The 13,515-nt window shown below is 39.5% G+C and overlaps 1 protein-coding gene across 1 annotated transcript in view; it reads right to left on the bottom strand.

Annotated features, from left to right (window-relative positions):
* Positions 1-4,691: 4,691 nt before the first annotated feature.
* The window catches only part of LOC138633110 (chemokine-like protein TAFA-5), a 50,541-nt gene continuing 41,717 nt past the window's right edge, over positions 4,692-13,515 (bottom strand). The window contains exon 4 of the mRNA XM_069719151.1: positions 4,692-6,023. Coding sequence (XP_069575252.1) covers positions 6,015-6,023 — 9 coding nt within the window. The 3' untranslated portion in view covers positions 4,692-6,014. The remainder of the gene's footprint in view (positions 6,024-13,515) is intronic.

The following is a 13,515-nucleotide window of genomic DNA, read 5'->3' as shown; positions in this document are numbered from 1 at the left end:
ATCTTAATTTGCAAACAAAAAAAAAGTAAATAGAAGCTATAGATAAATGTGACAGCGAAAACAATATGATAACTACCTCTGAAATGTGGTGGAGTATAAAGTGGCAGGAAATTAAAACACTCAAGTAAAGAACCAGGACCTCAGGTTTGGCTATATAACGTGTAAATGAGTTAGTCTACTTCCCATTGACTTGCATCTTCTCTCCCTGGCAACCATGTACTTAGTGTTGGTTTCAGTTCATTTGGGTCAGGCTTTTTCCAAGTCTGACACATTATTCATCTTACCTCACCTACCTTCATGAGCTGTGTGTCACAGCCGCTGCTGCTGCAACTGCTGACTGTGTTGGAGACATCAACAGGTCACACCATTGACTTAACCTGCAATACCACCGGGTGTTGCTAGAGGTTGACTCCAAAAAGCCTCCAGCTCCATAGATTCCCATTCAACTAGTCTCATAAACTTCTCAGTCAATACAATTTCTCTGCAAGTTATCTCGGTTTTTTAGCTAAAGTCGCTCCTTCTTATTAGTTTTCTGGCGATCCATCTGAAAATAATCCTTCATTGATAGCAAAATTGAGGGGGGGGTGATTGACAGGCCTGTGGTGCAGTCAGGTTACGTTATCGGTGGGCGGGACATAGATTCAAATCTCCCGCTCGCTCCCCTCCAGTTCGTCCAAATATGGTCACTACCGGCTCCAAACCACCTGGGACGAGCAATATGGCACCGGCCAAATTACAAACTTGCAGCTTCATAACGACCCTTCACAAACCATTGAGTGACGTCACAGTTGTTTGTCTCTTGGGTCACATATAATAGTTAATTTCCTGTTGTTTTCATAACAATGGCATGCTCCTGTTCTCACGTTGAACTCTCCAGGGCCATCCTGATGTAGAGCCCCTTATGTTTTTTCTCTGAACCATTCTTAATGTCAACCCAATGATTATTATGATCAATCTTACTTTTATAAAGACACACTAGCATTATGATGAATTGTGTTATCTTTCAAAGGAAGTGTGGTGAAGTGTGCTCCCAAAGCACATCTGTGGAAGTCCACAGAGAGTGGACTGGAGGCCTCTTGTGGACTTGATGAATTGCAGATTTGGATGGCCACGGGCACTCACAGACCACCCAGGAATGTTGCCCCTGAAATTCTCAAGTCTGCAGGCACAGCAAATTCTATGCATCAGCATTCAGCTCCTGTGTGAGATAAAAGACAAGATTCACTGACTAAATGTTGACAGTATCTTTCAGCTGGAGATACAAATGAAAACTGACCAGCGACGCCTTGCTGTCAGCTCTCACTGATCCTGATTTTAATAAACAGGTATTATTGAGAAGCAGGTTTCTGATGATTTCCTGTTCTGTGTATGAAAGTGGGCTAATACTGCTGAGGAGGAGAAGTAGGCCAGAATATAAAGTTAATAAATAAAAGAGGATAATGTAAGAGCAGTGAAGCCTCAGAGAGCTCAGCCTACATTCTGCTCAGTATTTTTAGTTCATCTGAAGCCTGAAAACGGATGCATTCACTCAGTGGATTCAACACAGAGATGTGTGAAGGCTTCGCTTTGACATAAAGACAGCCGAGGGTTGTAACACTTGTCAGTCTGATGTCTGGAGGAGCGAACTGTGGTTATAAATCCTCTCTATACAAACGCATACAAGTGTAATTTATTGTGTACATTCAAAGCAAACCACTTCTACACTGGAAAAAAAACATAATTACTGTAATTATTGTTTGTGCTATCTGTGTAATCTGAAGGTCAGATCTTGATTATATAGCTGAAAGATCAAATCATTATCTTGTAATGAATCTCCTCATTATCTGGAGATATTGAACTACCACTGAGATCACATCTTCATTATATCATTATCTCAAAACATCATCTCAAGATTAAATCTTAATTATCTGATTGCGGGTTAATTTTCCTTTTTTTTAGGTTTGCTTTGTTACAGTTTGTTTTGGGCTTTTTCAGAGGTGCTAACGGGTGTGTAATGGATCATGTCATTTTTCTGGACACTCCCTTCTCCAATGACAATTTTGTCTTTCTAATCATTTTCCTTTTCTAACAATGTCCTCCCCTTTACATTATACTGTCTTTGTCTTTGTTGTTTTCCATGTGTAAATAACTTTGTCACACTGGTTTTGAAAGACACCATATAAATCAACACTTCAACTGAAATCATCTGAGATTTTACTGACACCTGAATTTATATTTCCTGTCAGAGCTGGGTTATGGGTCTATTAAAAACGAGCGCCTAAGATGTGTCGTGTGTCTATGTTGGAAATCAAATGTGGTAATCGTTGATCCAAACAGCCACACTGGAAGGGAGAGTAAAAAGCATAGAGAGGAACACAATATTGTTTAAAAATGGGAATAACAACGCCCATTTTCAGACAATCTGTCTGCCATGACGTTAGTATGTTTCACTTGGTTGTACACGAGAAAATCAACATGAGTAACAAATGAAAAAGAGAGCAAGAGGGAGACTCCTTTTTCACTTAACAGCTGGGGAATCACAACGTGTGTTGGTGTGGAAATCAGGTAGTTTTGAAAAGATCATCTTCACCATGTCTTGACAGATTATAAAGCCTGCCTGGTTTAACATTTTGAGGTCTTTGTGTCATATTAGGTGACACTTCAGCTTCTTTCAACCACATTCATTCCTGAAGATGCTAATTACAAACACTGACATTTAGACGACTTGCACTACTTGAATTTCATGAACAATTGACTCCTTTCTGCCCTTTAACTTCATGCAACACTTCATTTGTTCAAATCAACTTTTGTATTTCCACTGTGAGAAGCAGAGTACACAGTGTTAACAGGCTAAATTTGGTTTCTTTCAACCTGGCGTATTTTCCATCAGCGTGGATCTACGGATCATGAAACTTTGGACTCTCCACCATCGTTGCAAGGATTTGGGGAAAAGAGGAGTCACACATAACTGTATTTCGGATCAAGAGGCATGAGCGCCGTGCAGCTTTACGAAAATGTGATTTGTTTTCCATTTATACATATTAGCTGCCTGGAACAGCAATTTTGCTAATTCCATTAGAGATCTTCATTGCTATTTTGATCAATGGTTGATCTAATCTGCATTTTGATCTGCACATGCTGGTTTATTTCCAATATGTTGGAAATTAAATTAACTAAAATCAAGTACATAAAGAATATAAAATTGTAACCTTACCTCTTTACTCTTGCCACTAAATATACATTTCCGATTCGTTCTCCCCTCTTGCCATGATCTTGAAACAATAGTTGTTGTTTGTAGGTTTTTGGTTCCATATAAAACTACTCAGTCTGTCGTCAGAAGAAAACCTTTCAAATGAAAGACCATTAAACTCGTGTTTTTTGTTTAATGAAAAACATGGTTCCATAAAGGCAGAGCATCAAAACAGAAACGGTGAATTAATCTCCTTCAGCAGATGGAGACTGAGACGAGATGATAAGGCAATGACGTACAGAAACATGGCATTCTGGGATTTGGTGTGCATTACCCTATCGCAGTTGAAGGAAAACTCATTACCACTCTCTTGTAAAAAGGGTTTCTAAGTTGCAATGAAAATGACTTCATTAGTGATAATAAATCATTAACCAATACTAGATCCGTTTTAGGCTATTAATAAAATCAACTTTTGTCTTGTCAAATTGTGAAAAATCCCTTTGACTGGTTTGTGTCCTCCGACATGACACTTGCTTTAATGAACTTGACATTTCAAGCTGTAGATTTGATGGCTTGTTGTACAAAACATTATTATTGCAACCCAATATCATGGCAAAGTGTAAAATAAACACTCCGGTCCACTACAGCAAAACAGGACATAGCCACGCTTTAACCTGTTTAGGCGTGCCAATTACACGTTTTGAAAGCGTGAAACTGACACCAAAGTAAATGCCATGTGATGTGTGATCATGTGACTGCAACAGAGGCAACCAAATATTTTTTTTGGGCGGTATTAGGAGGGAGGAGGGAGGCTTGGTGGCATTTGTCACCGACTGCTATGCGGGAAAATAATCCAGTGGGTGATAAACTTTTTGTAGAGTTGTTTTTTGTTTCCTAACCCAAACACTTTTTTTTTGCCTAACCCCAACCATGTTTTCTTTCCTAACCCCAACCATTTGCTTATTTAGTAACCCCAACCACGTGTTTTAGCATTAAGTTTAATTTTCCTGTAAGTCACATAGTTCTACACCTGCAGTAGGTTTAATTTTCGTCCACTACAGGAAAGCGTGTAACTGTCACACCTAGTCAGGCCAAAGCGTGACCATTGCACGTTTTGCCGTGATACCAGGTTGATTGTTGACATACTAATATTTGTAACTGTAGATATAACCACTCCAACAGATGTTTCACTAACTAGGAGAAGGTTTAGGTATTAATAGTCAATAACTTTTGTAGATGAATCAATAATCATTACTTAGTTAAAACTTGTAAATTATTTAAGAGGACTTATCAGAGAGTGGTATCAAATTCTCCTCCTCCGTCCCTGCTGAGAAACAGTACGACTGTCAGAAAACATAAGCGAGCTTTGAACAGCACTGGTGTTCAAAGATGATGAGCAACATAAGAGTTAAATAAGGTTTTCTACAAAGATACAACATATAAAATTGTTAAATATAGAACTTTAAACTTGAAAATACATGTTATGTATTAGCCCCCCCCCCCCCCCTCCTACCGCCCCCCACACAGAAATGGCAGCTTGGCAACTGGTGTGAAAAATGGGTGCTTGTTGTTTCGGTATGCTTGTTTCATGCTGACTGCATTTAGTTCAAATGTGGCACTGAAAAATGTTGAATCTGATGTAATGCATAATGTAATCTGGTGGAGAGGAGACAGAAATCCTTTCGAAATCTGCAGTTTTTATGATAAAGAGTAAAAACTCTGCATACTGATATAGTCATTATTACTATTATTATGGTATTTTTTTTAAATATTTTATTGATTTTTCACACTAACATTGTATTTTGAAAAGTAGTGTGAGTGGAAGTGTCACCTGTCCACTGGGAGGAACAAAAATATTTGGATTACCTAAAACATCTGATCCTATGTATGTCTTTATCAAATCAGGTGGTTGGTTAATATTGCGGCTGTTTTCTTCATGCATCATCATCATCATCAGTGTCTTGTTCATTGGCGTTCAAGTAATATGTAGAGCTGAATATATATACAAAACAAAAACTGACCATTTTAAGTTTAAATGGACCCCAAATGGCCCAAAAGAGATTTAACATTACATTTTATGATACATTTTGTTGGAAGTAAATAAACTGCTTGTGTAACTGTAGAAACTCTTACATACAGTCACTTTCTGTACAAGTGTATTTCCCTTTTACCTGCCCTCATTTTTAAAGTGTGTCTTTAAGTGGCCTCTAAAAGTGCACAGAGATTTATGTTTTTGTCATAAAAATGCCAGAAAGGATTTTCTGTTACCTTCTCCACCAAACAGATGTTCAGCAAACAAGCCGAACTGTCCCAACAGAAACATCAACAGTTTCATATCTCCTCTTTCAGATACATGTTTTATCATTAACTCATATGCAATTTTATTTTAAGTCACTTACTGTATAATATTACAATGTGTTCAATTTTTTTTTTTACAAGGATATGATGGTGTGTGTGTGTGTGGGTAGGGCATTCTGAAAGTCTCCACCCCTCTAAAAGTGTCTCATCGACGGCTCTGTTCATCTTTGGTCTGTAAAAACAAAACAGAGTTTTGTGCCAAACAAAAGAAATCCACCCAGCAGCGCGCCGTAATCCATTCCTTAAATGTCCTGGATAATATAACAGAGTCACTCTCTTCTAAGAAAGGAAAACTTTAGGCAGCAGTTTCCACAGTTCACCTAAGCATGAAGCACAAAGTGCCAGCGCCTCGCCCTGCGGCTCTGACGGCGGCTGATGATTGGTCGTCAGCCGCTGCTGCGGCAACAGATGGTCCGCTTAGTGATGATGGGCGATGGACGATGGGAACCAGTCTTTCTCTGGGGAGCGTCTATCCTCAGCGCCGCTGTCAGGAGACCTGGAGGACAGATATAAAACGCATTAGGAGAAAATCCCTCACAAACAGTCAGTGTCTGCTGGTCTGAGAGGACAAAGACAGCTGTCAAGAAGATATTCAGATACTGTATTTTCAGAATGTAATCAAACCCTTTCACTTTTTTCACACTTTGTTTTATTTTAAATTTAATATTAAACCAAGACAAAGTGAAAATGCGGTTTTAAACTAAATGTAACAAGTCAGAACCTGAAATCATTCATTTAGTTTTCAGAGGCATCTCTGTGGTTGTTAACTCTTTTTCAGCTTCTGTTTTGCCCAAAAGTTTCCACCATTGTCATATTTATAGTTCCATTCATCATAACTAGAAGTTAGAATACACTTCTTCTGTCTCTCCTGTTGGACAGACTTTATGCTACAGTGACTCACTGTACCATCCTGTGGTCCAAAGTGGTATTACAATACAGGTGCTATTTTGGTAAGCATGCTAACTTTGGTCCAATACTGAGACATCTGTGACAAAATGTCTACACTGCTATTTATACACATACTGGGGATAGGTTTAGTGCATTTTTAAGGTTTTACATTATAAACATCTTACAGATTTCCCCTTTAAGGCTCACCTAAGAGGATACGACTGGTTGATCCATTTATTGAAGGTGAATTCCCATCAATCTACACTCAACAATCTACACATCCTGTTTCTGTTGTTATGCTAATGACTGGACCTTGCCAGCCAGTAGTTTAGACAGACACACACTTGTGTATGTAGGCTCTCATTATTCATACTGCATGTTAGGGGGGGGAAAAAACAAGCCATAAAATCCAAGGAACTCTTTGTAGACCTTTACAATAAAATTAAATAATGCAGTCTTACATACAATAATCTGCATCAGATCATTATGCACCACCAAGTGGCTAATATAAACAACAAACGAAAAGTATACATATTAAATGACTCTGAGATTTCTGATTTAAAAACTGTTCAGCTCCGTCCAGCTGGTGTGTGCGAGCGTCAAGGTTCGAGCAACTCTGCTGTGCTTCATTAAAGAAACGAGCCACACATAGACATAGACCGCCGAATTAAAACCCACACAGTCCTCCATCCAATTAAAACAGATGCTCTGGAATCCAAACTGAACGCGGAGTCACTGACAGCATGGGAAATTTATACAACCACACACGTTGGAGACACAAAGGGAGAAAGTAACAAGAGTAAATGAGGATCTGAAATATTGCCACTACAGAGACTGTAAATGTTCAAGCACAAAGGCCTGCAAAGTTTAAAAGAGCGTTTTAGTCACTTTTAAAAACAAGCTTTTCTGACTAAATAAGTTAAAAAAAAATGTTTTGACCCTTATATTCATACCTTGCATTGCTAAAGAACCAGGACTATATCACACACCTTCTAATTAATTACTTTCATTGTCAATTACACACTCTATTCACTGTTATTCCTCCAACTACTTCCCTTTATTAATTTTCTTCTGGTGTCACAAAGTAAAACATCATGAAAAGGATTGTTACCTCCACCAAGAAGGTTACATTTTAGATGCAGTTTGTTTGTTTGATTTTTAGCAGTATAATGGAAAAAACAACCAGTTGGAGTTTGGTGATACAAAGGAAGTAACATAATAGGTGATACAAAAACTGGCAAAAGGGTTGACAAAAATGAACGAGATAAGGCAGCTGCAATCAATGACATGTATTCACAGCATAAAAGTAAACAACAACAAAAACCAACTACCTGGGAAGCAATGACGTCAGGGTCTCTAAGGCCAAAACAATGAACAAAACCCCCCATTCTGACTTGAAAAGAAAAGTTCAGCTGGCCTATGTAAATAAACAGAAAAACAATCCTGAGCTCTACCTAGCCACAAAACAGGAGAAAACAGGAAGTACTAAAATAATTGGCAGAGAACCCCTGTAACAAGTTCACCAAAAACAACAGTTCTGTTGTCGATGCACCAGGTACGGCAGCAGCAGCAGCGTGCCAGGAGAAAATCAGAAGAGAAAGAGCATCACAGGATCTGGGGTTGATATGCAGCTCCACTGATGAACTGAGGACTCTCAGATGTGGGTGTTTCAGCAGGAAGGGGTGTGGCATACCTGAAACACAAACACCCAGCTCTCTTCTAACAAGAGGCATAATTAAGTCAGGGGGCATAACAGTAACACATGGGTCATAGAAGAACTCATTTTGGAGTGAATCCGAATCACAGGGTGGATTATTTTGAACTGTCATTAAATTGCAACAGGACAACTGCCCCTACTAAATGTCATACACATGTATGACAGAAACACAAAGAGCGCTGGTGAAAATTGAATGGATTTTTTTGGACTGTTCGCTGGCCCACTGAGGCAGCAGCCAACCGGATTTGTCTCAGTATGCATTACAGCTGGTACACTGCTGTGGAGCATTTGGGGTTTTGTTGGGGGAATTGAAACCGGTACAATTCATGATTGCATCCCTTTTACACTGAATAAATATAGACCTGATCACAAAGAAGCCTGTTTTTGTTAGCTTCCTGTCATAGAAACGTCACGCCGCAGCACCTGGGACAAAAGTTCAAACAATGGCTGTACAACATTCGTCCAATTAGTGGTCCCAAGAGAAGAGACTCTCATATACAGTAAGTGATTGTATGTGTGCCTGTTGTTGTTCAGCTGCTGTGGCCACAGCTGAAGAAAAGGAAGGAGGTGCAACAACTTCTAAAAGCAGAGGGACGCTTTATACATTTTTTGTTTGTCCCGAATCAGAATCACTTCTAAACTCCCTCGAAAGTACTGGAAATCCTCAGTCGTACATCCACATGGAGCCATACACACTGGAATAACCATATCACAGTAACCACGAGTGTGTAACTGATTAGTTATTACTGTGCTGACTTATTTGGGCTAGAACATGAAATAAATCAGTTGACATTAAGAAATATTCGTGAATTTCAAAAACACCCATTTCTGACTTCCAGATATGATTGTAAATTTCTAAAAAGACAAAATGAATCTTTGTTATCGTTAGTTATACACCGTGGAACGGTTATAAATATGGTTCTAATGTATGGTTTAATCTGTTAGTGTTATCTAAGACTGAGGTATGAGAAACACCTGAAGAAGACAATTCTTGATAAACGTTTGGTAATGATTGTATGTGTGAGGTACGTTAAATTGTATGACAAACAACCCGTGATTTTAAGGGTAATTTGCCAAATAAATCTCAGTCATTGCCTAAAACAGTTGGGCACCGAAGCTTTTGTAAAACGTTTGGGAGAAAAAGATGCCTTTGTTGGGCAATATATTTCACGGGAAATTATTCCACATTCATTGTTTGTGAGTGTTTGTGGCAGCAAGATGTTGTATTTGGGACTGATTTCAAATAAACTACAAAGTGTGTGTTCATGGTGCAGTGCATCAGTGTGGCTCACTGGTTTCGATCTGTTTATGGAATTGTTGACAATAAGGAAGATAGAGATGATCACTAGAATTACTGAGTGAGCACTCAACAGTCAAGAATACAGTGTGAATACAGTCTGCTAACTCGACCAGTGTCAGCCAATAACCAGGTCCTTCACTGTGATTGGACGGCTGGTAACAGTGACGAGCGCGATGATAACCTGTTAACCTTCGCTGACAGGAAAAAAGTCACTGAATGTTCAGCGCACAAAATAAACGATCAGCACCTTGACATGCTGATGGAGTTCATTACAAAATCTTTATAAATATGCTGTACTCAGGAAAAAACACTTTGGTGGACAAGGGAGGTAGTTGCAGCGGTCGTCAGGTATGGGTGCATGCTGATTGGTTAAAATGAACCTGAGGTCAACGCCCAGTGGGATGGAATAACTGCAAACGATTCCCTATGGAGGGGGGCCTGACCCATATTCACAAAATTGTGAAATTAGGACTGGTCCACACCAGGACAGTGTCATACATTAACAGCAGAGGATGTTTAATTTACTCTTCTGCTGAACTGCTTTTGATGCTTAACTGCGCCTCAGTTTGATATTAACTCCACTCTACGTATAGAGTAAATATCTCACATTATGGACATGTCCTCCTGAAGGCTCTGGGATTAAAAACACAAAACTTGGGGACACTTCATTTTTGTCTCCGCTGTGGGGAAGAAGCCTTCCTGTAATTGCTCCAGGTGAAGACTCACTAGAAGAAGACGAAGCAGCAACAGTGGTGGCACCTCTGAGCCGCTCACCTCTGAATTATTCATGTCCGTCCTGTCTGACTGCAGCTGGAATCCTAAAAGAGCCGGAGGAGTCAGACAAGGACGAGCTGGATTACACTGAGGACCATACATCACACTGAAACAGCATCAACACACAGACCGTCCCTAAACTCTCCACTCATAGCTGATTAAACATGGAGGTGAGAGTGTTTGAAACTTTTCAGATCTGTGTCAGAGCGAACGTGAAACATCTTTACAGGAAGAAGAGCCAACACTGAACACTCTCGCTGCGTATCAAAAATCCAACCCTTCATGATTGCAGGAACAGTGAACCAGTACATGGGGAACTGAAAGATAATGAGGTCTGCCTCGGTGAGTTTACGTTGCTCTTCAGTGATGTCAGCAGACAGTTTCCCTTCCTCCCATGCCAGTTTGGTCTGTTTGCATTTTCATGATGGACATGAGTAGAGAGCAGTTCAACAGGACGGGTTTTGGTTGATGTTTGCGGGGTTGGGTACCTTGAATTCTTCATCTGGGTCAGACTGTCAATGCTGAGTCCTGCTGCAATATTCTGACCCGTCTGAGGGAAAACATTCAGTACCAAACAACCCAAACTGCTCCACGCACATCACAGTGGTGTGTTCTGCTTGTGTGAGCATATTAATAGTGTGTTCAAACCAAACGCCAAGCAAGCTTCTTCCGCAGAACAATTACATACAAAGTTAATTTAAAGATGCGAATGTCTGCGAATTCCCACCGGGCGACGTGATTGGACGCAAATTTGCATCCGCTCGAGTTGACAATATTTAACTTGACCGGCCGCAGTCGCGCGAATAAGGCAAGGCGAAAAATTGTGTCTGAACACACAGGAAGAACTTGTTTGTTTTTTGTACATCAGACACATAATACGACCAGTAAAGGCACAGTTTCAGATGTCCAAATGGCCATACAAAGGCACGCCATTTTATAACTTTACATGTTACATGTTATCGCAGTGAGACATTTTCTTCAGTGTCAAAAGTAATTCAGTGATGGCTGTCTGTTTCAATAGTTATAGAACAGATAGAGACTCCTAGCAGCTAAAGCAGCATGACTTATCCTGCATGGTGCAGATTCAATGACGTGTAAAGAGATGTGGTGTTTTACATGTCTTTTTAATAGTTAAAAATCAACCATGGATCTGTCTATCCTCGCTCTAATATAAAGCTGCAAACAACCCATCACACAACACTCTGTAAAAACCATTACTCTCCATTCAAGGAGAATATCTTATGGTGTGAACACATGTACGCAGTCCTCAAATATAAAACAACAAACACTGTTTAAATTATAGTCAAGTAAAAAGTGTATTCCTTTAAGTCCTTTTCCTTCACTTCATGCCTTCAGACTACCTCCTGAAGTTCACAGGGAGCTTTTAGTAAAACTGACCCTGAGAGTTTCTACCTGCTCAGACAACAGGGTGAAAAACAAGCGGCTGTACTCTTTCATGTTTTAAAAAGTAAAACAACATACAGAGGATATTTAGTCTATGAATTTGCATTGTGCCTTGTTCACATTCGAAGTAAACAGCTGCCCTTCTCTCCAAGGAGAATTGGATTTCTGTCTGATTGAGCAGACTGTGATTCGCTCCTCTGTCATTTTCTCCCAGTGTGACTGAAAGTAGATGCAAAGTACCTCTGCAGGTCTTCAACCACACGGGAAGCTTCAGCATACCAACACTCAGGGAAACAGGTAAAGTCAGACTCTGCCGATGCAGCGGGCTGCAAATGAGTTCCGGTCTCCGCTGCGACTCTATCACACCTTTGCAATGGCAAATTACAGCCTTACTCCACAAGCTGTAATCATTGTGTTTAAATGTTAGAAATTAAATGTTGACCACTATCAGTTCCTCCATTTCTATTTAAAAAAAAAGCTGAACAGCAGTTTTAACCTCCTTGACTCCCCCAGGAATCACCTGTGGCTCAATGTTTACTGACTCTCTGAACTTCACTTTTAAAGGAGACTCACTGTATTATAAATTCTCCAGTGTTTGTTACATATTTAACTCGAATTACCTAATTTTTCCATTTTAAAGTTATTGAATGAGTACTGACTAAATTTGGAGATGGTTTTTCTGGTGGAAATAATAATTAACAAAAAAAAAAATAGCCCAGGGCTTTCGGCATCAAGAGGAGAAATAAGGAAATCAAATTTAAATGATCAGTTTTGATATTTTCAGTTTTTGGCAGACAGAAGATTGATACCCCTCTCATGTCTGTTTGTTACGCCAGATAGCTTAGTTTAGTGCCTTCTTGCCTTCTCCTACTGAAAAAGAGATTTCTATCTCTATTGGTGTTTTACCTTGTTAAATAAAGGCTCAATAAAAAAGACATAATATATCAAAAAGATCAGAATTGGGGAGAAACTAAATTTACTAACTAACAAATAACATTTCTCTTTAAATCCTGAATGTATTTTGGCAAAACAGTACAAACAGTATGAAATTCAAAATGACAGGACGTCATAGGGCGATCTTACCTTCGGCACGACTAAACTCAGCGATTGCAGCGTTAATTAGTGCCGCTGTGATGAGCCTGGTCATCTTCAAAGACTTCCTGTCTCCCGCTGTCGACTTCACACCAGCAGCTGCGGCCGCAGAGTTTAAACCTGCGCTCTGATTGGTTCTTGCTAAAGCCTGCCGGCCCAATGGGATCAATTACAGGAAGAGGACCAGAACTCAGCACCTGTCACGCATCGCTTTCTCCTTTCCCCAGTGGAAGAGTGGTTTTAATTCACAGCCAGGTGTTTAGGCTGATAACACAGCTCAGGATAAATACAGGAAACAATCAGAGATGCATTGAAAACACAGTAAACTGAGAAGGCGACAAAATGTGATTACAAACTGAAACACAGTAAGCATTAAGACTAGGTGGACGCAGTGGTTGACAAACCACTGGATTAAAAAGTGGAGACCACTCCTGTCCTGGTGTCAAGGATGGGCCACATCTATCATTAAAATATAATTTTGGGAAAGTTACAAAATTGATGTTTCAGAAAAAAAAAAAGGGGTGGTGTAAAATATTCCAGAGTAGCAAACAAATGGTTTTAATTTCTATTTTTGATAAAACTAACGTGTTATTATTGTACAAGTTTTCCCTTGTGATCTAGCAGCATGTTTGTTATCATCTTAAACTGGACAGTCTTGTCTTTCTAATTATATCAAGCAATCCACAAGCAATATGAGCAAAATGTCTGCTAAAGCTTAGCCGAAAATCTGACATGAAATGTTTGACAGCCACACGAACAATATTTATTTTTCCACCAAAAACAAATGTTAATTCAATCAAAATTCCTGGAAAT

This window comes from Brachyistius frenatus, unplaced genomic scaffold (assembly GCF_029030835.1).
Source record: "Brachyistius frenatus isolate BFR_SWC_R1_liver_20210118 unplaced genomic scaffold, ASM2903083v1 Contig_208, whole genome shotgun sequence".
Lineage (NCBI taxonomy): Eukaryota > Metazoa > Chordata > Actinopteri > Embiotocidae > Brachyistius > Brachyistius frenatus.
The sequence above is the reverse complement of the archived record's forward strand: the minus strand, read 5'-3'. Positions and strand labels throughout refer to the sequence as shown.